This window comes from Eriocheir sinensis, chromosome 14 (genome assembly GCF_024679095.1).
Source record: "Eriocheir sinensis breed Jianghai 21 chromosome 14, ASM2467909v1, whole genome shotgun sequence".
NCBI classification, from domain to species: domain Eukaryota; kingdom Metazoa; phylum Arthropoda; class Malacostraca; order Decapoda; family Varunidae; genus Eriocheir; species Eriocheir sinensis.
This window is the reverse complement of record NC_066522.1, coordinates 20,360,858-20,386,799: the sequence shown is the minus strand read 5'-3', so window position 1 is coordinate 20,386,799 and position 25,942 is coordinate 20,360,858. Positions and strand designations below refer to the sequence as shown.

The 25,942-nt window shown below is 39.8% G+C and overlaps 1 protein-coding gene across 3 annotated transcripts in view; it reads left to right on the top strand.

The window, feature by feature from the left end:
- The window catches only part of LOC126998612 (polyamine-transporting ATPase 13A3-like), a 39,827-nt gene that overhangs the window by 6,673 nt on the left and 7,212 nt on the right, over positions 1 to 25,942 (top strand). The window contains exons 1-18 of one of the 3 annotated variants that reach the window (XM_050860527.1): positions 3,172 to 3,321; positions 5,931 to 6,190; positions 12,163 to 12,317; positions 13,198 to 13,350; positions 15,150 to 15,354; positions 15,819 to 15,903; positions 16,451 to 16,582; positions 16,846 to 16,982; positions 17,126 to 17,308; positions 17,673 to 17,861; positions 18,297 to 18,506; positions 20,410 to 20,673; positions 22,761 to 22,889; positions 23,725 to 23,878; positions 24,220 to 24,347; positions 24,459 to 24,576; positions 24,997 to 25,166; positions 25,519 to 25,740. In XM_050860527.1, coding sequence (XP_050716484.1) covers positions 3,303 to 3,321; positions 5,931 to 6,190; positions 12,163 to 12,317; positions 13,198 to 13,350; positions 15,150 to 15,354; positions 15,819 to 15,903; positions 16,451 to 16,582; positions 16,846 to 16,982; positions 17,126 to 17,308; positions 17,673 to 17,861; positions 18,297 to 18,506; positions 20,410 to 20,673; positions 22,761 to 22,889; positions 23,725 to 23,878; positions 24,220 to 24,347; positions 24,459 to 24,576; positions 24,997 to 25,166; positions 25,519 to 25,740 — 2,913 coding nt within the window. In that variant the 5' untranslated portion in view covers positions 3,172 to 3,302. Of the gene's footprint in view, positions 1 to 3,171; positions 3,322 to 5,930; positions 6,191 to 12,162; positions 12,318 to 13,197; positions 13,351 to 15,149; positions 15,355 to 15,818; positions 15,904 to 16,450; positions 16,583 to 16,845; positions 16,983 to 17,125; positions 17,309 to 17,672; positions 17,862 to 18,296; positions 18,507 to 20,409; positions 20,674 to 22,760; positions 22,890 to 23,724; positions 23,879 to 24,219; positions 24,348 to 24,458; positions 24,577 to 24,996; positions 25,167 to 25,518; positions 25,741 to 25,942 lie in introns of those variants that run through there. The other 2 variants (XM_050860526.1, XM_050860528.1) reach the window with 2 other exon arrangements.

Below are 25,942 nucleotides of genomic sequence, written 5' to 3'. Positions count from 1 at the left end.
TTTAACCTACCTACACGTTAACCTCATGTTATTCTGTTGAGAGAGGGAGAGAGCGAGAGTGAAGAAAACGAAGGTGCATGCACTAAATCTTTGTATGATTGCATATTATTGTTACGTGGTTGTATAAAAGAACTAATGAATGCAGTACTGTCAAATTAGAAAGAAGAAATTCCCGACCAAGTGTTATTATAACCAGCATCTTTGTTATTACTGCAGACGCCACACCTTATAAAAAACACACTCCCACACAAATTACTCTCCTTGGCTTACGGAAAAATCACTGTTACAGACACATCTACACGGGCGACATCTCTGTTTTCCCTGTCATGTCACTCACTTACCTCATACCAATACGTGTTGTTGACTTGTATGGTCACCTGAAACACAGCTCTTTACCCTTAGTGTGGGGGGGAGGGGGGGGACGCGATCTATTTCATGCAGTGTGACAGCAGTGGGCTAGACCTTTGAGGTATACCCATAACGATCTTCATAGCTATATAGGCGGTAGTGAATTCATCTAAAGTGAAGGTAATGGGGATTTTTACGCGTACTATATAGTCGGTGTCACGTAACCTGGCGCGGAACATCTTTTCGGGAGTGTCTCGCCGACTTGGCATCATTGCTTTTGGGGATGGTCTCTCCGCTGTTCACTGGCCTATTGTTAATTTGTTCTAGCGTGCGATATAGTGAGTAAAACCAGGAATATCTAATGTATGACTTGTGGAGCAGTGTTTGTAGTTTCCCTTTCATAACACCAAGTAAAGTGGGAACTCGACTGGACAGATAATTATGCAGTGAAATACTATTGACTTTTTATCTTAAATTTAAATCCCAAATGACTCTTAGAAGCTCAACCACATGTGTTATAATATCGATCGGTGAAGTTAATGTGATGTGTGACCCCCACCCATTTTTTTTTTCTCTCTCTCTCTCTCTCTCTCTCTCTCTCTCTCTCTCTCTCTCTCTCTCTCTCTCTCTCTCTCTCTCTCTCTCTCTCTCTCTCTCTCTCAATTTTCCATCATCCATCATCACCACCACCACTTCCTCCACCATCCCTACCAACATTACTTCCACCACCACTTCCTCCACCACCCCTACCAACATTACCTCCACCACCACTTCCTCCACCACCCTTACCAACATTACCACCACCACCACCACGTTGCTCAAAGTAAGGGCAGATGAGGTAACGCTGATGATGCGGGGGAGGGAGAAAGTTACCTAAGAGAGAGAGAGAGAGAGAGAGAGAGAGAGAGAGAGAGAGAGAGAGAGAGCACGCCACAGTATTATATAACATACACATCAAGAAGCTCAACAATCTCAAAGCAGACATATGCACAGACACGTTTAAGTGTGGTGAAATGTAGTAGCGTGTGCACATATTTTATTACGTTGGCTACACACTTGCCCGGATGGTTGTGCTGATACATGACGTTATACTGATGGCCATATTCCCTGATTCCCTAATTGATAAGAAAATTCAGAATATTACAATCACAGAAGCATCGGCAGCTTATAAGCTTTTTTGGATTTAATTTCCTTAGTCTGTTTGTTCCTACTGTTACTAAGAAACGTGTTGGATAGTATAGCCGTTAACCCGTGAAAGTGGTTCATTGAAAGCTCGTAGAAAAAGGGGTCTGACCATGGAGGTAGAATTGGTGGAGTCGACACGGCCCGCTAATCCCATTCATTGAAGTGAAGCCGACGAACTGTCAAATTTACGGCCAAAAGATGGGGGTGGGCGAGCCTGGCCGAGCCCATTAAGAGGGAGCCTGACCTGACAACACCTGACACCTGGCCGTAAAAATGACAGCTCGGGCGGATTCACTTAATTGGGCTGATGATGACCCCACAAATTCTACCTCCATGGGTCTGACACTGATATTTTTGGAACTGATATCAAGCGAAGGACTTAGGAAGGGAGAGTTTGTACCTTGGGCTAAGAGAATCATACGGGCCTTACGAAAAATATCTAGTAATAGTGTTGAAGAGCTTGACCGCGGATGTGCTGAAAAAAAAAATGGTTTAATTAGCAAGGGTGAGAGATATCTTCCATTAGTATTGGTGGATTTCTTAGTAGGTGTGTTCAGATGAAAATGAAAAAAGAATGTCCATCGTGCCGGAGCTTCCCACCAACTCCCCTATTCCCCGTTATCTTAGACGTGCCCAGTGTGCCTCAAAAGCTTAGTGGAGTTTTTGCATCAGGAGTCGAGGGGTCTACGCTGGCGAGACTCAAACTATCATACACAGCCGTTAATAATGGGCTACACGACTGAAACAAGTGTGATGCAAGTAGCCACTCGACACACACTTGAACACTTGTAAGAATCACTTTGCCCTTTCAGATCAGCAGTTTTCTACATCGTACATACGTTGCCTCGCTTCGCCTGGTTCTTTGGGTGTTTATTACTGACAGACACGCATATACGTCTTGTCTGCTATAAATCTTTGCTCATTTACTCGATGTTCGTATCATATGTGACTTAATATGTAGCGGGAATATTTTGCGATAACCCAATACCGTATACAAGAAGAGGTTAGATAAAGCCATGGATGGTGAGGTAAGGTGGGGTTGAGTGTACAGGAGCTGCCATGTATAGGCCAACCGGTCTCTTGCAGACTCCTTACGTTCTTATGTTCTTATTTTTCATAATGTGGAAGGGAAAAAAAGTGGGACATCCCCGGGGTGGTGGGTAACATGGCAAGTAGAACATGTAATAGCGGAGGTGATACTGGTGGCCTAGGCTGTGCACAGGTGTCTAGCGTGCGTGCGTGTCCGTGTGTGTGTGTGTGTGTGTGTGTGTGTTAAACTGACACATTCACGCCTGGCACCTTTTTAACCTTCAGTTCAGTTCAGTTCGACACTTGCTCTACAGATTCAACCGATGCATGTTAATGGAAAACGCGCACCTTGTTGACCTTATTTTCTTGACATAACTCCGAGATGTCACTTGATTTCCCTACGCACGAAGTTAATATACAAATTGAAGTTTAATAATGAAGCGAGTAATACCCGATATGGTCTCACCCTAAAGCACATGCTGTAAGGAAGGAATAAGGAGTTACAGTGTAGTTAGTAAGAAGAAAATGTCCTTGTAGAAGATAGAAATAAGTGCGGTGACACGTGCAGCCCACACCTGTGCCGGCCGCTGCAGGTGCGCCATGTAGCTATAGTGTACGAGCGGCTTTCCTCGCCATCAGAGCCCAGTTCTTTGGATGACAGCCCGAGTGTCGAATGTGTTTGCCATGTGGAGCTGAGTGCCTTATACCCACACGCCTCAACATCACACCGTCCCTGCGCCATGAGATGCACGTACACGGGTGAGTGACCTCGTGCTACAGTTGGTGTGCTTAGACGCCTTTGACTCACACATTCATTATTTCTTAAGGACTCCGTGGTCTAGTGGTCAGCGTGCCTGGCTTCTACTCCGCGGGCCCGGGTTCGAATCCCGGCCCGGGCAGTCGGTGTGCAGCTCACCCAGCTGTTCATCCTCCCTCTCGGGCTAGTCGATAAATGGGTACCTGAGGAAACCTGGAGAAGGTAAACTGTGGTAACCCGGATGTCACACTGGCCCTGTGTCCCGGGGTAATGGGCTCCCTCCCACCACAGGCTCAAGGCCCAATGTTACGGAGATGAGCACCGAGGCCACGCGCTGCTACAGCGTATGCCTCCAACTTTACCTTTACCTAAAAAGAGGTCAAATGCGTTCTCATGAGTGTTTTTCCACGTTCATAGTATGGAAGTCTTGACAGACTATACACCACGGTCAGAAAACTACCCATGGAAAGCCCCAACACAAATGAATGTGCTTGAGCTAGGAAATGTTTGATATGTAGTTTGACCCTGTGTGTCTTCACCTGATTAAGTTTGGTACTGTGGGGAACATATAAGGAGTATCGTCAAGGGCGTGTACGCCCGTACCGAAGGTAAACGAGGATCAAGCCTCTACCTGTAACCCCTGAAACTACATCTCACCCATCGTGAGTACTGGGGGGGATTCTGGAGCTGCCCTGTGTAGGCCACTCGGCCTCTTGCAGTCTCCCTATGTTCTTATGTTTACGGTGCACATCTGTCGTCGCTCAGCCGTCTAAAGGTCACGTTAGAGGGGTTGACTGGAGGCTAGAGGTTCATATTCTTAAACATTTCGGCGCCGAAGTTCACATATTTGGCAAGGTTTTCGTAGGAGTTTTGGGGACTTGCAGGGTATTTTTTTATGGTCCTAGTGGTAGTCTGACCCTTCTTCTGTACCATGAATCTGATAAAAAAAAAACTCATGATAGTCGGTTCCACTAGAGCTGGCGGACCTAATCCTTCAGGGGTGGACTCGCGGACTTGGTATCATTACTTGGGTGACGATGTAAAGGCATATCCCGGGACCACATCTGATTTGAAAGAGGTACCAGAGAGCAAGATATGTAGGCTATGTCACGGCAGGTTAGATCTAGTAAACAACAGCCAATGAGCGCCGCAGAGAGGCACCCAAGCAATGATGCCAAGTACGCGAGTCCACCCTTGAAGGATTTGGCTCACCAGCTCTCGTGGAACCGACTAAAGAACCCGACTGATCTCTTTTTTGAACTTTGGAAATAATTGATGTGCGAGGCGGAACCGGCTACCTCTAACTTCGTGTGAATCCTTGTAGCCTTTCGTTTGGTAAACAGATGCACTACTCATACTTTAAGAGTGATATTAATAAGTGAAATTTGAATATGAAATGCCTGATACCGACGTAGAAAAGATGCAAAAGAACGACCGAAGCTTCATAATCCTCTGCGTAAATAAAATTACACTACCCTGTTACCTTACTGCACCCACACCTCACTCATCAGAGTCATCTTCTCCAATGAAATGGAAGGCGTAGCGATTATGGTCTTAATTTACCCTTTAAACTTGTCGAAATATCTTAAGAGTCAATTATCTGAGAATTTATCTGAGTAATTGTCGGCGCAAAGATCAGCTGAGTCTGTAAGGAAGGGGATACTATACTATATATATTTTTTTATAGCTCATGGTCTGATAACTAGGCTTGTCCACCGTTTGAAGAGGTACCGGTATGCATAAGCCTTCTAGAATCGGGAGGCCATAGTGGTAGTTCTGGGTCGTCGGAACGGATAGTAGTACATAATTTTACGATGATAGAGAGGACAGGTTGCGCCTTTTTCCAATATAATGACTGTGGGGTCTCGGTACTCTTTTTTTTTTTTTCACTTTCTTGTTTTGTCCCCTCTCATTCTTTCAGTTTCTTCCTTTCCTTTTATTTCCCTTTCATTCTTTTCTTTTCGTCTTTTTTTTTCACTCCTCCGTCTGTCTTCTTTTCTCTTATTCTTTCATTATCTTATTTTCCTTCTCTGTATAATGACTTTTTGGTCTTACTATTTTCCTCCATTGTATCCTTAGTTGTATAATCACACTCTGTACTGCCTGGGGGTTGGGATGGCATGCTCCTCCCTTCTCCTTTGTTGTTTTACTTGCAACAATAAACTATCAATCAATCAATCATTCTCTCGTTTTTCTCACTCTCTCTGTCTGCCTGTTCATCATTCTTTCACTTCTTTCTATGTCTCTCTTTGTTCTCTGTAGAGTACGTATGTGCAAATGTGTCCAGGGTCGCGTGAATCAGTATCGGGTAATATTGTTATGGTAATGATGTACGCAGCCTCTGAAATACTCCCACACGTGTAGCAGTACCTCTGACAGCTGGGTATGTTATGCGTATACGTGTGTGGGGATAGATAGATTGAGAGAGAGAGACTACACGTGTTCTACCATAATTTTCTTTCCCCTCCCGCTTCTTTTCTTCCTCTCTCTCTCTCTCTCTCTCTCTCTTACAACGTCATTCCTCTTCATTCGCTTCTCCCCTCTCTCTCCCTCTCCTTTTGTTATCTTTTCAACCCTACTCTAATAGTAATCTTTTCTCTTCTTTCCCCAGTGGCCAGCATGTCTTATGACCGGCTGGGGGAGGATCCAGGGGGGCAGAGTCTCCACCGTGCCTTGCTACAGCCGGGCACGGAGGAGGAGCTGGTGGTCTTCGGGTACCGCTCCTCGCCCTGCCGCACCGCCCTCTACCACCTCCTCGCCCTGCTCACCCTCGGCGTCCTCTACCTGGTGACCTATTGGCGCCCGGAGTGGAAGGTTTCGTGGACCACCAGAAAGTGTGATCTCGCCGAAGCGGATTGTCTTATTCTTATGGTAAGGATTTTTATGCAGAATTACTTTGTGAAACATTTTACGGGCTTATAGGGACCTGTGTGGTGAATATGAATTTTCCGAGTCAAGACCTATAGTAACTGTTAGGGGTTTTGTTAGGTTAAGTTTAGGGTATCTTCAAACACATGATTGCCAGCACCTTATGGTATAAATCAACAAAGAATGACCTCACATTGTTGTATAGAAAGTCTTGTTAGCAAGGAAGAATATATGAATTTTCTGAGTCAAGACTTATAGTAACTGTTAGGGGTTTTGTTAGGTTAAGTTTAGGGTATCTTCAAACACATGATTGCTAGAACCTTATGGTATAAATCAACAAAGAATGACCTCACTTTGTTGTATAGAAAGTCTCGTTAGCAAGGAAGAATATATGAATTTTCTGAGTCAAGACCCATAGTAACTGTTAGGGGTTTTGTTAGGTTAAGTTTAGGGTATCTTCAAACACATGATTGCCAGCACCTTATGGTATAAATCAACAAAGAATGACCTCACTTTGTTGTATAGAAAGTCTCGTTAGCAAGGAAGAATATATGAATTTTCTGAGTCAAGACCTATAGTAACTGTTAGGGGTTTTGTTAGGTTAAGTTTAGGGTACCTTCAAACACATGATTGCCAGCACCTTATGGTATAAATCAACAAAGAATGACCTCACTTTGTTGTATATAAAGTCTCGTTAGCAAGGAAGAATATATGAATTTTCTGAGTCAAGACCTATAGTAACTGTTAGGGGTTTTGTTAGGTTAAGTTTAGGGTATCTTCAAACACATGATTGCCAGCACCTTATGGTATAAATCAACAAAGAATGACCTCACTTTGTTGTATAGAAAGTCTCGTTAGCAAGGAAGAATATATGAATTTTCTGAGTAAAGACCTATAGTAACTGTTAGGGGTTTTGTTAGGTTAAGTTTAGGGTATCTTCAAACACATGATTGCCAGCACCTTATGGTATAAATCAACAAAGAATGACCTCACTTTGTTGTATAGAAAGTCTCGTTAGCAAGGAAGAATATATGAATTTTCTGAGTCAAGACCTATAGTAACTGTTAGGGGTTTTGTTAGGTTAAGTTTAGGGTATCTTCAAACACATGATTGCCAGCACCTTATGGTATAAATCAACAAAGAATGACCTCACATTGTTCTATAGAAAGTCTCGTTAGCAAGGAAGAATATATGAATTTTCTGAGTCAAGACTTATAGTAACTGTTAGGGGTTTTGTTAGGTTAAGTTTAGGGTATCTTCAAACACATGATTGCTAGAACCTTATGGTATAAATCAACAAAGAATGACCTCACTTTGTTGTATAGAAAGTCTCGTTAGCAAGGAAGAATATATGAATTTTCTGAGTCAAGACCCATAGTAACTGTTAGGGGTTTTGTTAGGTTAAGTTTAGGGTATCTTCAAACACATGATTGCCAGCACCTTATGGTAAAAATCAACAAAGAATGACCTCACTTTGTTGTATAGAAAGTCTCGTTAGCAAGGAAGAATATATGAATTTTCTGAGTCAAGACCTATAGTAACTGTTAGGGGTTTTGTTAGGTTAAGTTTAGGGTACCTTCAAACACATGATTGCCAGCACCTTATGGTATAAATCAACAAAGAATGACCTCACTTTGTTGTATATAAAGTCTCGTTAGCAAGGAAGAATATATGAATTTTCTGAGTCAAGACCTATAGTAACTGTTACGGGTTTTGTTAGGTTAAGTTTAGGGTATCTTCAAACACATGATTGCCAGCACCTTATGGTATAAATCAACAAAGAATGACCTCACATTGTTGTATAGAAAGTCTTGTTAGCAAGGAAGAATATATGAATTTTCTGAGTCAAGACTTATAGTAACTGTTAGGGGTTTTGTTAGGTTAAGTTTAGGGTATCTTCAAACACATGATTGCTAGAACCTTATGGTATAAATCAACAAAGAATGACCTCACTTTGTTGTATAGAAAGTCTCGTTAGCAAGGAAGAATATATGAATTTTCTGAGTCAAGACCCATAGTAACTGTTAGGGGTTTTGTTAGGTTAAGTTTAGGGTATCTTCAAACACATGATTGCCAGCACCTTATGGTATAAATCAACAAAGAATGACCTCACTTTGTTGTATAGAAAGTCTCGTTAGCAAGGAAGAATATATGAATTTTCTGAGTCAAGACCTATAGTAACTGTTAGGGTTTTGTTAGGTTGTTTAGGGTATCTTCAAACACATGATTGCCAGCACCTTATGGTATAAATCAACAAAGAATGACCTCACTTTGTTGTATATAAAGTCTCGTTAGCAAGGAAGAATATATGAATTTTCTGAGTCAAGACCTATAGTAACTGTTAGGGGTTTTGTTAGGTTAAGTTTAGGTATCTTCAAACACATGATTGCCAGCACCTTATGGTATAAATCAACAAAGAATGACCTCACTTTGTTGTATAGAAAGTCTCGTTAGCAAGGAAGAATATATGAATTTTCTGAGTAAAGACCTATAGTAACTGTTAGGGGTTTTGTTAGGTTAAGTTTAGGTATCTTCAAACACATGATTGCCAGCACCTTATGGTATAAATCAACAAAGAATGACCTCACTTTGTTGTATAGAAAGTCTCGTTAGCAAGGAAGAATATATGAATTTTCTGAGTCAAGACCTATAGTAACTGTTAGGGGTTTTGTTAGGTTAAGTTTAGGGTATCTTCAAACACATGATTGCCAGCACCTTATGGTATAAATCAACAAAGAATGACCTCACATTGTTCTATAGAAAGTCTCGTTAGCAAGGAAGAATATATGAATTTTCTGAGTCAAGACTTATAGTAACTGTTAGGGGTTTTGTTAGGTTAAGTTTAGGGTATCTTCAAACACATGATTGCTAGAACCTTATGGTATAAATCAACAAAGAATGACCTCACTTTGTTGTATAGAAAGTCTCGTTAGCAAGGAAGAATATATGAATTTTCTGAGTCAAGACCCATAGTAACTGTTAGGGGTTTTGTTAGGTTAAGTTTAGGGTATCTTCAAACACATGATTGCCAGCACCTTATGGTATAAATCAACAAAGAATGACCTCACTTTGTTGTATAGAAAGTCTCGTTAGCAAGGAAGAATATATGAATTTTCTGAGTCAAGACCTATAGTAACTGTTAGGGGTTTTGTTAGGTTAAGTTTAGGGTACCTTCAAACACATGATTGCCAGCACCTTATGGTATAAATCAACAAAGAATGACCTCACTTTGTTGTATATAAAGTCTCGTTAGCAAGGAAGAATATATGAATTTTCTGAGTCAAGACCTATAGTAACTGTTAGGGGTTTTGTTAGGTTAAGTTTAGGGTATCTTCAAACACATGATTGCCAGCACCTTATGGTATAAATCAACAAAGAATGACCTCACTTTGTTGTATAGAAAGTCTCGTTAGCAAGGAAGAATATATGAATTTTCTGAGTAAAGACCTATAGTAACTGTTAGGGGTTTTGTTAGGTTAAGTTTAGGGTATCTTCAAACACATGATTGCCAGCACCTTATGGTATAAATCAACAAAGAATGACCTCACTTTGTTGTATAGAAAGTCTCGTTAGCAAGGAAGAATATATGAATTTTCTGAGTCAAGACCTATAGTAACTGTTAGGGGTTTTGTTAGGTTAAGTTTAGGGTATCTTCAGACACATGATTGCCAGCACCTTATGGTATAAATCAACAAAGAATGACCTCACTTTGTTGTATAGAAAGTCTCGTTAGCAAGGAAGAATATATGAATTTTCTGAGTCAAGACCTATAGTAACTGTTAAGGGTTTTGTTAGGTTAAGTTTAGGGTATCTTCAAACACATGATTGCCAGCACCTTATGGTATAAATCAACAAAGAATGACCTCACTTTGTTGTATAGAAAGTTTCGTTAGCAAGGAAGAATATATGAATTTTCTGAGTCAAGACCTATAGTAACTGTTAGGGGTTTTGTTAGGTTAAGTTTTGGGTATCTTCAAACACATGATTGCCAGCACCTTATGGTATAAATCAACAAAGAATGACCTCACTTTGTTGTATAGAAAGTCTCGTTAGCAAGGAAGAATATATGAATTTTCTGAGTCAAGACCTATAGTAACTGTTAGGGGTTTTGTTAGGTTAAGTTTAGGGTATCTTCAAACACATGATTGCCAGCACCTTATGGTATAAATCAACAAAGAATGACCTCACTTTGTTGTATAGAAAGTCTCGTTAGCAAGGAAGAATATATGAATTTTCTGAGTCAAGACCTATAGTAAATGTTGGGGGTTTTGTTAGGTTAAGTTTAGGGTATCTTCAAACACATGATTGCCAGCACCTTATGGTATAAATCAACAAAGAATGACCTCACTTTGTTGTATAGAAAGTCTCGTTAGCAAGGAAGAATATTTGAATTTTCTGAGTCAAGACCTATAGTAACTGTTAGGGGTTTTGTTAGGTTAAGTTTAGGGTATCTTCAAACACATGATTGCCAGCACCTTATGGTATAAATCAACAAAGAATGACCTCACTTTGTTGTATAGAAAGTCTCGTTAGCAAGGAAGAATATATGAATTTTCTGTCAAGACCTATAGTAACTGTTAGGGGATTTGTTAGGTTAAGTTTAGGGTATCTTCAAACACATGATTGCCAGCACCTTATGGTATAAATCAACAAAGAATGACCTCACTTTGTTGTATAGAAAGTCTCGTTAGCAAGGAAGAATATTTGAATTTTCTGAGTCAAGACCTATAGTAACTGTTAGGGGTTTTGTTAGGTTAAGTTTAGGTACCTTCAAACACATGATTGCCAGCACCTTATGGTATAAATCAACAAAGAATGACCTCACTTTGTTGTATAGAAAGTCTCGTTAGCAAGGAAGAATATATGAATTTTCTGAGTCAAGACCTATAGTAACTGTTAGGGGTTTTGTTAGGTCAAGTTTAGGGTATCTTCAAACACATGATTGCCAGCACCTTATGGTATAAATCAACAAAGAATGACCTCACTTTGTTGTATAGAAAGTCTCGTTAGCAAGGAAGAATATATGAATTTTCTGATTTGAGTCCAATAGTAACTGTTAGGGGTTTTGTTAGGTTAAGTTTAGGGTATCTTCAAACACATGATTGCCAGCACCTTATGGTATAAATCAACAAAGAATGACCTCACTTTGTTGTATAGAAAGTCTCGTTAGCAAGGAAGAATATATGAATTTTCTGAGTCAAGACCTATAGTAACTGTTAGGGGTTTTGTTAGGTTAAGTTTAGGGTATCTTCAAACACATGATTGCCAGCACCTTATGGTATAAATCAACAAAGAATGACCTCACTTTGTTGTATAGAAAGTCTCATTAGTAAGGAAGTACTCTTTATATGAATTTTCTGAGTCAAGACCTATAGTAACTGTTTGGGGTTTTGTTAGGTTAGGTTTGGTTAAGTTTAGGGTATCTTCAAACACTTGATATAAATCAACAAAGAATGACCTCACTTTGTTGTATAGAAAGTCTCATTAGTATGGAAGCATATATGAATTTTCTGAGTGAAGATCTTTAGTAACTGTTTGGGGTTTTGTTGGGTTAGGTTTGATTAAGTTTAGGGTATCTTCAAACACATGATAGCCAGCACCATATGGTATAAATCAACAAAGAATAACCTCACTTTATTGTATAGAAAGTCTCATTAATAAGAAAGCATATATGAATTTTCTGATTGAGTCCAATAGTAACTGTTTGGGGTTTTGTTAGGTTAAGTTTAGGGTATCTTCAAACACATGATAGCCAGCACCATATGGTATAAATCAACAAAGAATGACTTCACTTAGTCATATAACAAGTGATGCCTGTGACTGCATGGTATCTAAGAGGTGGCTGTTTTCAATAATGATGGTGACAAAAACTGATACACTGGCTGCACTGCTTGGTTTGACATCATTTAAAGTAGAAACTATAAAACAAATTAATGCCAGCTTGATATCAACTTGGTCTGTTCTATATCCATTAGGATCGAGATGGGAAGACACATGTTGTGGATGTACGAGTGGAAGATGTGGATGCTGGCTTTCCGCAGCAGTATGTGGTCACCTCCCAGAATGGAAATTGTGGAGCCACTGTCAATGGGGTCTCAGATTCCACCCACCTGACCCACCCCCCTTTGAGGTAGGTGATGCTGTGGGTTTGTATATTTTATTAACATTAACATCCTTGAACTCTTTTATGTCTGATCATTAACCCGGTATCTGCTGGGATCATGTTTCTTAAAGGCCCCTCTAAGCGAGAATAATGTGAAAAAATCATCTCTCCCGCAAACCATTTCATAATATATATCAACGCATTTGTGATCAGTTTATGCATCATCTATTTTGGGGGGTTTATATCATGGCAAAAATTTGGCCCGTCACTGGTACACGGTAAAGTACAAATTTGGCCTGTCACTGGTACCGGGTTAAAACACTTGATGCCAGACCTGTATAGTATATGTATTACACTTAATTTAGTTTTTCATTCATAGGATTATCTTTTGTTTGCTTATTTTAACTTCTTTGGTGTGTCTACTGTCTTAATTATTGTCTTGCTTCATCTTTTGATTAACGTAATATATGTAGGCTCTTTGCAGTATCCACATCTGTTCATGTTGGATTCCAAATTCAGTGGTTTTCACAGGTATTGAAAGATGTTCAGGGGAGATACAGTAATGTTATGTTCATATTCTCTCGAGAACAAAACTCCCATGGAATCATCATCAATCAGCATCCTCATTTAACCCATCCGCTGCGATTGGAACGAATTTGGCTTTCACTGGTAGCCTGATAACATATACTCCCATGTCTTTCTCTGGCTCTGTGGTGGGTAATGGAGTGTTTCCTATGTGGTAATGGTGTGCTGGATATCCCCTCCCAAGGTGCAGGATTTTACATTTTTCTTCATTGAATTGTAGCAGCCACTTTTGTTCCACTCCTGTAGCTTAGTGATGTCTTCTTGTAGGAAATCTGCAGTCAGAGGATTAATATGAAGTAACTAGTTTTGTTTTGCCTTTCAGAGTAATGCGTTACTTTCTCCACCAACACCTGAAGTATGTTTGGGTGCCGGAGAAGTGTACGTTCCTACGGCTCAATGGCTATGACCAGAATACTCAGATCAGCACACTACTCACTGAATTTAGGGGTTACACTGTTCAAGAAGAACTGCAAAGGTAATTTTCAGTGAATGTTTGTTTTTATTAGCCTATAAAAAAATGCTTGGTGGTTGGCCTCAGCAGGGAAGGCTTTCATATATGATTCTTTTCTTCCTTCATTCAAGCTATACTGAGGGGTTATACTTGTCTGAAGTCATAATTTAAAAAGTTAATGGAGGGTATTCACCCTCTCAACGAGACAATGTAGCCAGATGTTTAACCCGTAAACTGCGCCAGACATCTCAAGATGCTATGTGTTAGACTGCGCCAGACATCTTAAGAGGACACATGTTCCAAGGTGAATATTTATATTTCCCGCGATGCCAAAGTATATTCCAATGAACCTCGTGTGGCAACATCATCCCTCTTTCACACCATGTAGTCACCATCGTCATATTAGTTGCTCTTTAGCAGCCATGGAGAGTAGAATTGTCATCTACTGATGCCAACCAGTCTCATAAAGTTCCTGCAGTCGTGACCGAGGGGGAGGCATGGGAGGGGGTAAAAAGAAAGTATTGGTAAAGAGAAAGATTGTAGTAGACAAATTTGAAAGAGACAATGATTCAGATTGCATTCAACCATCAGATTCAGCTGGTCTGAGGAAGCGTGGCAAGCGTGAGCATGCTTCTGGCGCTCAAGATCACAGACACGCTGTCTCTCCAACAGTGCGGAAAGTTACCTGCTAGCCTAGTCACTCACTGACACCATCATCACTGTCCGATGATTCAGAGTGGCAGAAAGATGAGGAAAACAACAGTGGGGGTATAAGAGAACACTCAGCTAATGAACTGAGTGAGGGAGGGGTGTCAGCTGGTGTGGAAGAGGAGGGGGAGGCAGAGGGAGAGCAGGAGCCTCAGAGACGCGAGACAACGCGTACTCCATTCGTCTGGTCTGATGGATGAGATTTTGTGCCAGACTTCATAACTTTGACAAGAATATTGCTGGTGTGACTAATGACTGGCCTCTTGATAATGATGTGCAAGAGGTTGATTATTGAAATTGACAAAGTGATGTTTCCTGTGATATATTTTGTTTGTTGTAACTGGAATGAATAATTAGTGGCAAGAGAATGTTCAGACGTGACTGTGCCATGTGCCATCTTCCCTCTGCCACCGTCCTATCTACCCCGTCACTACCAGCGCTCCTAAGGTTGCCTCATATCTGCAACCTTTATCCTGCCATCATTGCCGCATTAAGTGAATTATTATTTTTTTTTTGCACTATTTGGTGTTCAACATGTCTCTTGGGTGTTGTAATACTAAAAATTGTTTTCCACCGGGTTATTGTTTTGCCATTTATTGCTCACCCAGGAGCTATTCCCGAATCTTAATTGCGCAGTTTATGGGTTAAATAATAGACTTATTGTTTATGATTAGGTGTAATCATTATTTATTTTTATTAGTAACCATTTAGCTACCTCAAGAAATAATTATATAATATTTAGGAAAGTATGATTAGAACATGGGCTGAGAGGTCATATGATAAAATCCTAAACTTCTTGATGTACTTGAGCAGCACTAGAGTGCAGGCAGTATTGTAGTGTTGGGTATGTCGGGGGTCAGCTTACCAAAGTGGATCACCACACTACTGTTCCATCATGATCATACAGTTGGCACAGCCAGAATAATAAGGTTTAGCAAGAACTTATATAGGTGGCAAGTTTGAAATTGGTGAGTTGTAGAGTACATATACTAACTGTATTCAACCCTTACCATGTTGGAATTGAGGTTCTGAAATTCATGATTGCACTCTTTCATTTAGTATAAAAAGTAAGTCATTAGCATGAGGTACTGAAGTGCTTTATTGGTCACTTTCAGGCAGCAGCTGTATGGCCTCAATGTGATAAGTATAGAAGTGAGGTCCTACTTCAGCCTCTTGGTGACAGAGGTTCTCAACCCATTCTACGTCTTTCAAATTGCCTCCATAATGTTGTGGTCCTTCGACAACTACTACCTCTACGCCAGCTGCATCTTCCTCATATCCCTGTTGTCCATCCTTGTCTCTCTCTATGAAACGCGCAAGGTGAGTAAAATAAAAAGGCGTGGACAATGTCTCTAGGTCAATCTGACCAAGTTCTATTTTTCTGATAGTTATGGTTCATTGGCTCTGATTTGCCATTACTTTTATGATGGTGTTATGGATACTTTATAATGTAAGTTTGATGGAGCTATTTTTTTATGAAAATATAAAAAAAAATTGTGAATACTGCAATTGGTGTTCCAACGAAATGAAAACCTGTGTCAGTATCCTTCACATGGCATGATCAGAAGACAGGAAAACACTGCCCTGTGTGTTCACCATTGTGCTGTATTGGGTTACTGCCTCATCAACTTTCCTCCTCCTACTGACTGTCGTCTACCCATTAGATTCTGCTGCATTGATATTAGAAAAGTGACTTTTCTTCATAAACCACAATTTTCCTCCAAATCCCACCTTTAGTTTTAATTTAGACATTTTATTAAAATGAAATTAAATTACTCCTCCAGCAAAGTCAGTCTCTGCACGACATGGTTGAGGCGTCCAACGTCAGCACCGTCTTGGTGTTGCGAACCACACCAGAGAAGACTTCAGGTAGGTTTGTAATGTGCGTTTTGAAGTTAAATATTGATATTTAATCAAAGTAGTACAATCAATAAGGTTGGTGGTAGACATAGGTATAACAGGTAGCTTAAGATGAACAGTAGTATAAACTCAGTTTTGTAACAATGTGTTCCAGTATCCCACTCAAAGATAAGGACTGTATCTTCAGGGGATGCCTTGAGAATTTATGGTGCAAGGGCATCCATTGAAGGGATCAAGGTTTTTTAAAAAGGTGCAAGTAAACAGGGAGCTGAGTGTCAGTCTTTTTATTGGTGTGTGTGAGACTGGTTGTGCAGTGTCACCATGATTTATCAATATATACGTGATTGGGTGTATGAGAGAAATGAAAGCCAGAGTATGGGGGATTTAGGGGAGAATCTATAAGCGAGATATGGATCAGTCCTTGGTAGCCAGCCTATTTGCAGGTCGTCCTATGTTGTTGGCAGAAAATGAAAAGATACTTCAGAGAACTGTAGAGTTTAAAATCCACTGAGATCCCACTGGATACATTAAGGCTTATATGTCATTTTGTTGACAGTTGAGGTGGAGGTGAACAGCAAGGAGCTGGTGCCTGGTGACGTGGTGGTGGTGCCTCCGGGGGGATGCACAATGTCGTGTGATGCTGTTCTCATCTCTGGCACTGCTATTGTGAATGAGAGCATGCTGACAGGTAGAGACTGAATCTTTCTTTGTATTTTTACATTGTATCTCTATGTCTGGAAAAGAAAGATTTGTATTTTTAATATTCTGGTTCTTTTTTTTTTCTTTTTTTTCAGTAAGATGAGTGCACATATAGAAACATACAGGTATATGCATGAAAGTTAAGATAGTCCTGTATATTTATAAGGATAAGGAGGTAACTGATTCTTTCTCCCACCAGAAGCTGCTAAATAAAATCATGTATGAAGATTATTGGTACACTTGGTATTGCAGGAGAAAGTGTGCCAGTTACCAAGACTCCCATTACTGTGTCAGAGGAAGAGGAAGTGTACTCGGCTGAGCACCACAAGAGACACACACTCTTCTGTGGCACGGCCGTCATTCAGACGAGGTACTATGGCAGTGCTCAGGTCAGTGTGCGGGTGTTTGGATAGTGGCGGTAGGTTTGGTTTTGTATTTTCCTTATATATTATGGGTTGATTACTTTTCCAATATAATGTCTATCCTTGATTTCATATGGTATTAATATGTGTATAAATATTGGACATTGCAGGTGCTGGCTGTTGTAGTAAGAACAGGCTTCAGCACGGCTAAAGGGGAGTTAGTGCGCTCCATCCTTTACCCTCGGCCCTTGGACTTCAAGTTTTACAAAGATGCAATGAAGTTTATTATCTTCCTCTTCTTCATAGCTTCCATTGGCATGTCGTACTCTGTATACATTTACACCTTGCATCAGGTAAGGTCCTTTTTGGCAATGTTTTTACTCATTGAAAATATGCTGATACGTTTTTAATGCTAGTTTTCTTATTTGTGGATTAGATGGCTTATCTAACAGAGCAATGAAACTAGATATCATCCTTTACCCTTTAGAGATGGTGACTGAATAAATGTTGTAGTCTACAGCTTTTTATGAGAGTTGACTAGAATGGACTTATTCCTATATCACAGGAATATGAGTCAAGGAACTGGGCCCCCTTAAATGTCATTCTCCCTGGAATATACATTGAAAGGGTCATATGAGAGACTTTTTGGTGCTGCACATTGCCTATCCAGGAACTTAGAGGTTGTGAGGGTGATAATGATGATGATTATCCTTTCAGGAGGGTTTTGTCAAGACTCTGGTCCGTACACTGGACATAGTAACCATTGTGGTGCCACCGGCCCTGCCAGCAGCCATGACAGTGGGTACTTACTACGCTCAGAGCAGGCTAAAGAAGAAATCAATATTCTGCATATCTCCGCCTAGGATAAATGTTTCTGGCAAGACCAAGTTGGTGTGTTTTGACAAGGTAAAGATTTTGTCAATTTTATTTTAAGTTTCCTCATTCAACTGAAAGTCTCTCCTCTTAATGAAGTACTACATTTGACAAAATTAAGGCTTTGAAGTTGTTTTCTGTTTAAGAGGCAGTGGAGGAAAGAGTTAAGGGAAGAAAGGATGTGTTTGTTTTGAAGTCTTTGCATTAATTAATAATAGAAAAATGGAATCTATCCTTCAACAGGTTTTCATTGGCCCTTTAAGTAAGATTTATCAATCTTTGGCAAATTATTTCCTTATTCTTTCAACAGCATATTTCATCATTGTCTCCCCTAACCTTTGACTCCCTTTTCACTGTTCTGTACCATTCATCTTATTGGAAGTGTATTTTGTTGAAAGCATTCATTTGTGCATTTCAAAGTGTGATTTACATGGAGCAAATTTGGTATACCTAGCACTTTACTTTCAGACTGGAACTCTGACAGAGGATGGCCTGGAGGTGTGGGGTGTTCTGGAGGCCAAGGGAAGTCTTCTGGGACCGCCTGTTATGGACGCATCCACCATTCATTACACCTCTCACCTTGTGGCTGGCATGGCCAGTTGTCACTCCTTGACGTACCTCCAAGGCACGCTGACTGGAGATCCTCTTGACATTAAGATGTTTGAAGCCACCAAATGGGTAAATAGCACAAAAGTTTCCTTTAATCTCATAGTTTCAGCATTTCTGTAAATTTAGTTTTCTCTTTTCATCATGCAACTATTCCATAAAGATACCTAATAGGTTGATGAAAACTTTCTTTGGTTCTCTATCTTTTTGCATGAACCTGAGTGTTTGGCTTCGGATTTCATTTGGGGATGTTTTGAAAACATGTCAGCTGTTTTGATGTGTGTGAAATTATGGCATAAGAAATTATATTTATAAGATCGCATTAGAGTTGCCAATTGTCATGGTCAAACACATAGTGTGGCCCTTGAAGGGGTGAAATAGTTTCAAAATTTAAGGTCTTCATATGATGAGGTAGAGGTTCTAGTTTGGTAGATGACCTTATTTCAAGGTTGGAAAGTAGTTGAAGCTCTAAAAGCATTGATTAATAAGGGAAAGGTAGATGTGTAGGTAGTGAATGGCCACTGTATGTATCCCATGGTTTTGGAGACCTTGAAGGAATACACCAAAGAATTTTGAGAGGGAGGAAGAGAAACTGTTGAACAAAGAGAGGGATGAACCATATTTTTCTCATCATATAGCCAGTTAATGGCAGATTGTTCTGGGTATCTATCTACTTTGAAAAGGAGTATGCAAGAAACATGTGGTAAGTGGCTAGAATTTAGAGCTTCAAAGTGTCATTTTACTCAGTCAACATTTATATGGATGGATTCATGAAAGGTTAAAAACAGGTTGTTGAGGTAGTAAAAGACAGAAACAAATTTAATACTTCTAATTTATAAACATTTTATAAATTTTTGCAAACAGAGAGTTATGAAATGCCCACAATTAATAGTGGAAGAAATGCCCAAATAAACTGTAGTACTAGAAGTAAAAGAGACATTCAAATCTCATATATTTCCATCAGCATCATTTGACTGGAACTATTTATCAGGTCTGGACTCCCTCATTATATTTGGGTTAGGAAGAGGATGCTTATTGAAGATGGAGATATTTAATGTATCCAATATTCATTACAAAGAGAAAGCTCAAAATTCATAGAACTAATAATTTAAATGAAGTCCAGAAATAACTTGATTATATGTAACAGTACAGCGATTTTTTATGTGAAATTCCACATAAAAGTAAATATTAATGAATGGATGTATGTTTACTAATCATGAACTTGCAGGGCCTTTACTCAATTAAAACCACCAAGTTACAAGCATAATTAATCCACATAATTCTCAGGTGGTGGTTAAATCTAGGTCAGTGGTTCTCAAATTCCTTATACCTGTGACACATATCAAGACTTATAACCCCCTATACTTCATGTTGGTGTTTCCAACAGCCTAACCTACATATGGCTCTACATGAGTCAGTATACATCATGCAGAATGGGTTTTAAACAGCTCATTCAGATGTGATACAATAGCTTAAGATAAAAGTCCAAATGTAATTACTGTATGAGTAGTTGGAGAAAACAACTAGAACAAATCTGTCGCTTTATCTGTCTTGAATTTCAAAGGAGAACAAAACCATGGCATAGAAACTTTACTCCTTTTTGTATTATTTGGTGGTTTTGCTTAAAGTTGCTGTATATATCCAAAAACCTATCGACAACATAAGTGAAGACTTACTGTATTTATTTCAGACTTCACATTTATGAAGCAGACAAATCTCTAAATTAAATACTGAAAGAAAGGTTTGTTTTCAGTCACCTTCATTTAAAAAGATAGAGCTTGTTTCCAGAAGTTTGAGAACCACACAGATCAAGGTCATTTTATAATGGTTATGCTTCTCCCATGTGCATAACCCCATGGTGATGGTTTAACCCTGATTATCTTCAGGTGGTGGTGTGGCTCAGGTTATGGTGGTTCCTATCAGGTGGTTTGGCTTGGTGATGCTTCTTACTAACTACCCCCTATCTGTGTCTCAGGAGCTGGAGGAGCCTGATGAGGAAGACACTCACCGATTTGATAGCCTGATTCCCACTCTTGTCCGTCCCCCTCCCTCTTCCCTCTCCTCACCACCTGTCTGTGGGTCTTCTGCACCATTCTCCCTTTCTTCTGTGCCTTTTTCACTGCCATCTTGTGTGGACCCAGCACCTCCATCACCAACACCTTCCCCAGCATGGGCCTCCAGCTCTGGTAGCAAACTGGAGGGTGGTGGCAGCTTGAGGCAAGGCAGCTTCAGCAATAAGGTGATTTATTTGGTGATTGAAGCTTTTTTATTGGCATGATTATATATAATTTCCCATGCTAAGCATAAACATAAGTAACATAACATAACATTGTCTGTCTGTACCCAAAGTAACCTAAAATATATAGCTCTGGAATATTATAAGAGTACACTAGATACCATGGAGTAAGTTTTTAACAATTTTCTTACATGAAGCTGCCGTCTGTTAGAATGCACATCGCTGAACAATTGTACAGCAAACTCACTCTTTCTCTTATAACACCTTTCTCAAGTCTCCTCCCCTCCATAAGTTTTTATCCCCTTTTATCCCACTTTTATCTCATCTGTTCACCATGCACTCTTTCCTCTACCACACACCTTATGTCCAGCTACTTCAGTTGTCATAGCCACTGAATTGTCAGAAAGAATTCATATACGCACATGATTTTACAGTGACATTAATTACTTGTTTGAATAGTGAGTGTAGCACATCTGGTGTGACTACTTACTACCGTATCATCATCTTCAGTTATTACTACTCCACTGCAGGACAAAGTTCTTTCCCAACATTCTCTACCTCTCTTTGTTTGCTATGAGTGTACTTCGTCCTGCTCCAGAAAAGGCTCTAATTTCATCTTTCAACATCATCTTTCATCTTTCTCCTGAAAAGGCTCTAATTTCATCTTTCAACTTGGTCCTCTGCCTGCCCTGACTTCCCTCACCATTTCTGGGTTGTCATTCTGTTACTTTCAATGTCCATCTGTTATCTGTTCAAGTCTTTTTCTTAATAGTCATCACAGCAGCTTCAGTCTTTGTCTGTTCCCTAACCCATGATGCTTGCTGCGTGACTCTACATCCCTGTTTTGTGTGCTTCTTAACTTCCTCTCTAAATAAATTTGCCACAGTTCAGCCTGTTGCTTACTATTATAAATATTCTCAAATTTAATTGTAATAAAATTTGTTGCATGGTTTATGTGCCTGGGCAAGAATGATATGGTAAGGTAAGGTAGAGCTGGGGGCCTACAGTAAGCTGCACATGGCCTCAGTGATCTTCTCCATCTCACTGGCCCTAAAGCCTCTGGTAAGTATGAATCCTTTACCCCAGGATGCAGGGCAGTATGGTATCTGGATAACCACAGTTTATCCTCCCCAGGTTACCTCAGGCATCCATTTACGGACCAGTCTAAAAGGGAGAGTGAAGAGCTAGGTGAGGTGGGTGCTGACTGCCTGGGGTACGGATAGAATCTGGGCCAGCAGATTTGTGGCTAGGCACGCTGATCACTACCCCTCAGAGGCACTAATGCTTACCTGCTATCCTTGAGATTTTATTTCACTGTGTTTCAAAATAATACTTAACTCCTGTCTCTTCATTACATGTTATTTACTGCTTTTCTTACTTTGAATCCTTTATTTCAAAACATTTGAGAGTTGACTGTTGAGCAAAGGCTACTTTAGCTAAAATAATGTGTTGGTAATCTGTATTTATTTTGTATTTTGTAAAATTCAAAGGCATGATTCTTCTTACTGCTGTTGTATGTAAGGCATAGTTCTTTATATATCTTATTTTGAATACATTCAACATACTAAAAAAGCCTCTACTTTAGTACAGTTCTTCTAGTGTTTTCACTCCTCCCATTATATTATCTCTCTTCTCTACAATCCAAGCCATCTCCCTTCTGGATATTTACATCCTTGCTTAATTTGCTCTCCTCCAAGCACATGCTTTCAGGGTCTTTTTAAAACACCTGAATTTATTCTTTTCTATACTCCCACATGACCACTGTGTGTACTGAAACACTCGAGAAATTAATGCAGACAAGGAAAGGTTTTTCCAGCGCTGGGGATCGAACCCGCAACCAGCGAGATGGGAGAGCCACTCCTTAACCAGTCGGTCAAAGAGGTACCCCACTCACAGAGTGAGTTATGGGAGGCTCGCCCATCAAGCAAGGCGCTGCACTACATTTTTTTCCCTAAAGAAATTATTTGCCTCCAGCCTCGTGTGTGTTCATGGATGCATGCATGTGTGAATCTGTGCATTTATCTTTGTCCATGTGGATATGTGCTCACCAAAGTTTATATTTTTATAGCATAATCATATTTTCATAACAGACTCTGGAGGAACCCTCGCCAGGCTCCACAAACTATGATCAAGTAGCACCCACGGTGGTGAAGCCCAGCCACCAAGAGACATATGTGGATCCTCCTCGCATCGCTGATGTTCTGGATACTTCCTTTGAGGTTGTCATGATGTGCCTCTCCTTTTGCCCTCTTCTTTTATGCCTCCAGTGAATGTTTCTGATCTGTCTTTTCTATTGCTTTTTTATTATCTTATATACACTTGTATGGACTGGGTATTAGACAAAACTGTTGACAACATCAACTGTTGTCAACGTCAAGGTCACTGACCTTGTTTTTGTTGATGATGCTGTACTTCTTGCATAATCACTGGAGGTCATGGTGTTGGCTCTTGAAATGCTGCATGAGGAGGTACCTCTGGGACTAGAGGTCTCCTTGGCCAAAACCAATGCCCAGTTATTTGAAGGCTTACTGGATGACACAGTTCAATCTGTTCATGCCTGTGGTGAAGATGTCAGGGTCACCAAAAGTTTCACATGACTCAGCAGTGTAGTGCTTAATTCATAAACATTAATAAACCTCACAATGACTTCATCAGCAATTTTACATATTCTGTCCTTGTGGAGGATGTGCATAGACAAAGATTTAGGCAGAGGGGAGTTAAGTTAAAATACCCATACAACACTCAGTATTGAATTTGTTTTTTGGCATGAGCCTGGGGTTAATTGATTATAATGATGACTATTGTTTTAAGGAGTGATTTTTCAAAACTAGACTCTCAAGCATGAAAAAGAAACACCTCAAAGTATAACTTGAAACTATATTCATTCCTTTTGATTGCAGTTTAGATAATTTCCTTGATATGTAAATTAATATAATACAACATTTGCCTTCATTGTTTTCTTGATCTAGTATATGTGCATAAATTTGTTTTTGTGTGCTGCAGCGTGCCTTGAAAAAGAAGTGTGTTGAATTGCTTCTTATTTATTTTTTTCAGGTGCCGTATGAAATTGGAATAGTGCGTCAGTTCCCATTCAGCAGCAGCACCCAGCGCATGTCAGTCATTGTGCGATACCTTGGGCAGCAGCGGATGGACCTCTATGCCAAGGGAGCCCCGGAGGTGATCATGAGCCTTTGTCGCCCAGAGACGCGTGAGTATTTTGCTTTTTGTTGTGCTGTGTTTATGGAATGCTATATTGATATGCTGTTTTGGATTTTTCAAGTGCTGTTTGGTTTAGAGCTTTACTGTTACATATTTGTTTTTATGTCATATTATGCTATGTACTATTATTATTACTATATGTTATTCACTGTCATATAAGTAATTTTTTGGATTATTGGCATTTTTATTTTATTTCTCCCCACATATTTTAGTACATCCCATAAACTTGAAAGTAATGACAAGAACATACTTCTACAGATACATTTTTTTGTTTATGAAATTTCACAAGGACAGAAATATTAAAAAGATTATCATTGTCATATTCTGCAGTGCCTGATGACTTAGGAACCATCTTAAACCAGTACACAGTGCAGGGCTTTCGGGTCATTGCTTTGGCTCATCGCCGCCTGCGAACAAAGCTGTCCTGGCACGCTGCACAAAGAGTGCCTCGCTCTGAGGTGAGTAGCACAGACAGCACAGCATGGCATTTTTCATCATCTTTTTTCACACTCATTTTGAATAGATAACCTTGAAGCAGTTGATGGCATGTGGCATTTGTGATTATACAGGTGGAGACTGACCTGGATTTTGTTGGGCTGCTGGTACTGCAGAATATGCTCAAGCCAGAAACAACGCCTGTGATCCTGCAGCTGGCCAAGGCAAACATCAGGACTGTCATGGTTACAGGTACGTTCAGTTTCATTGGTTATGAATATTGATCCTTAATTAATAACTAGTGTAATAAAAGTCCTTTAATCTGAATAGCATCAGACCTGCACCCTATTGGATTAGTAATATATATATATATATATATATATATATATATATATATATATATATATATATATATATATATATATATATATATATATATATATATATATATATATATATATATATATATATATATATATATATATATATATATATATATATATAATTATAACACCCTCATGAAGACCTAGCCAAGTGCCTATCATGAAATAAAATGTTGATTATGGCAGTGAAAGATCAGACATGGGTTGTGTAATGTAACTGTTAAATCACATATATTATTTCATTTTACTTGTTGGTGCTTCATAGACATTTTTGTTTTTTGCCTTGTAGGTGACAACATCTTGACGGCAATCAGTGTTGCTCGTGACTGTGGCATGGTCGGGGCCTCAGACAGAATGCTGGTGGCCAAGGCTTCACCTCCAACTGAAGACCAGCCGGCATCCCTCATCTTTGAGCCGACTGATGCTCCAGATGCTATGACTCATCATGCCAGTAATGGGGTCAGTTTAAACTTCAGCCAAAGTGACTTGTTTCATTAATATACAAAAGTTACATGAGTTAGGTTCTTTCTGGGTCTTAGGAGCCTTGAATTTCAGGGTGCTCCTAAACTTTATAACTGAAGTTTCATCTAAAATTGTAAAAGCTCCTTAGGTTTCCATAGAAATTCTAAGGATGCAATTCATCCATGACAGATACTTTACTGTCCATTATGAACCTTTTCATCCCATGTGCTTTACAAATGTTCGTTGATGTGCCCATTAGTCATACCTGTTTTACTGTATTCATGATTTTTTTCCTTAGTGGGTGATATTCTAAAGCTGCCTCTCATCATTGTTTATATTTTTCATGCAGAAACCTGTGTGTCTGAACCTGGAGTCCAAATACCACTTTGCTGTAAGTGGGAAAGCCTGGGCTGTGATATGTCAGTATTTCCCTGACTTGGTGCCACGAGTTGTGTCCTGTGGCACTGTCTTTGCTCGAATGTCCCCAGACCAGAAGGCGCACCTTGTAGAAGAGCTCCAGGCCATCAACTACATTGTTGCCATGTGTGGGGACGGTGCTAATGACTGTGGGGTGAGTATGCGTTTGCCTCACAAAACAGAAGCTTGTGATAGTGATGGTACAGGAGTTGTTTAGAGAAAGAGACACTGGGTGGGAAGTCAAAATGGAACTGAAGTCAGAGAAAGAAGGACTACCCAATGCAATGGGGCCCACTGGTTATTTGCAAAGCATGGATTATAAAAGTTTGACTGTTATAAATTATCCTAAGGGACAG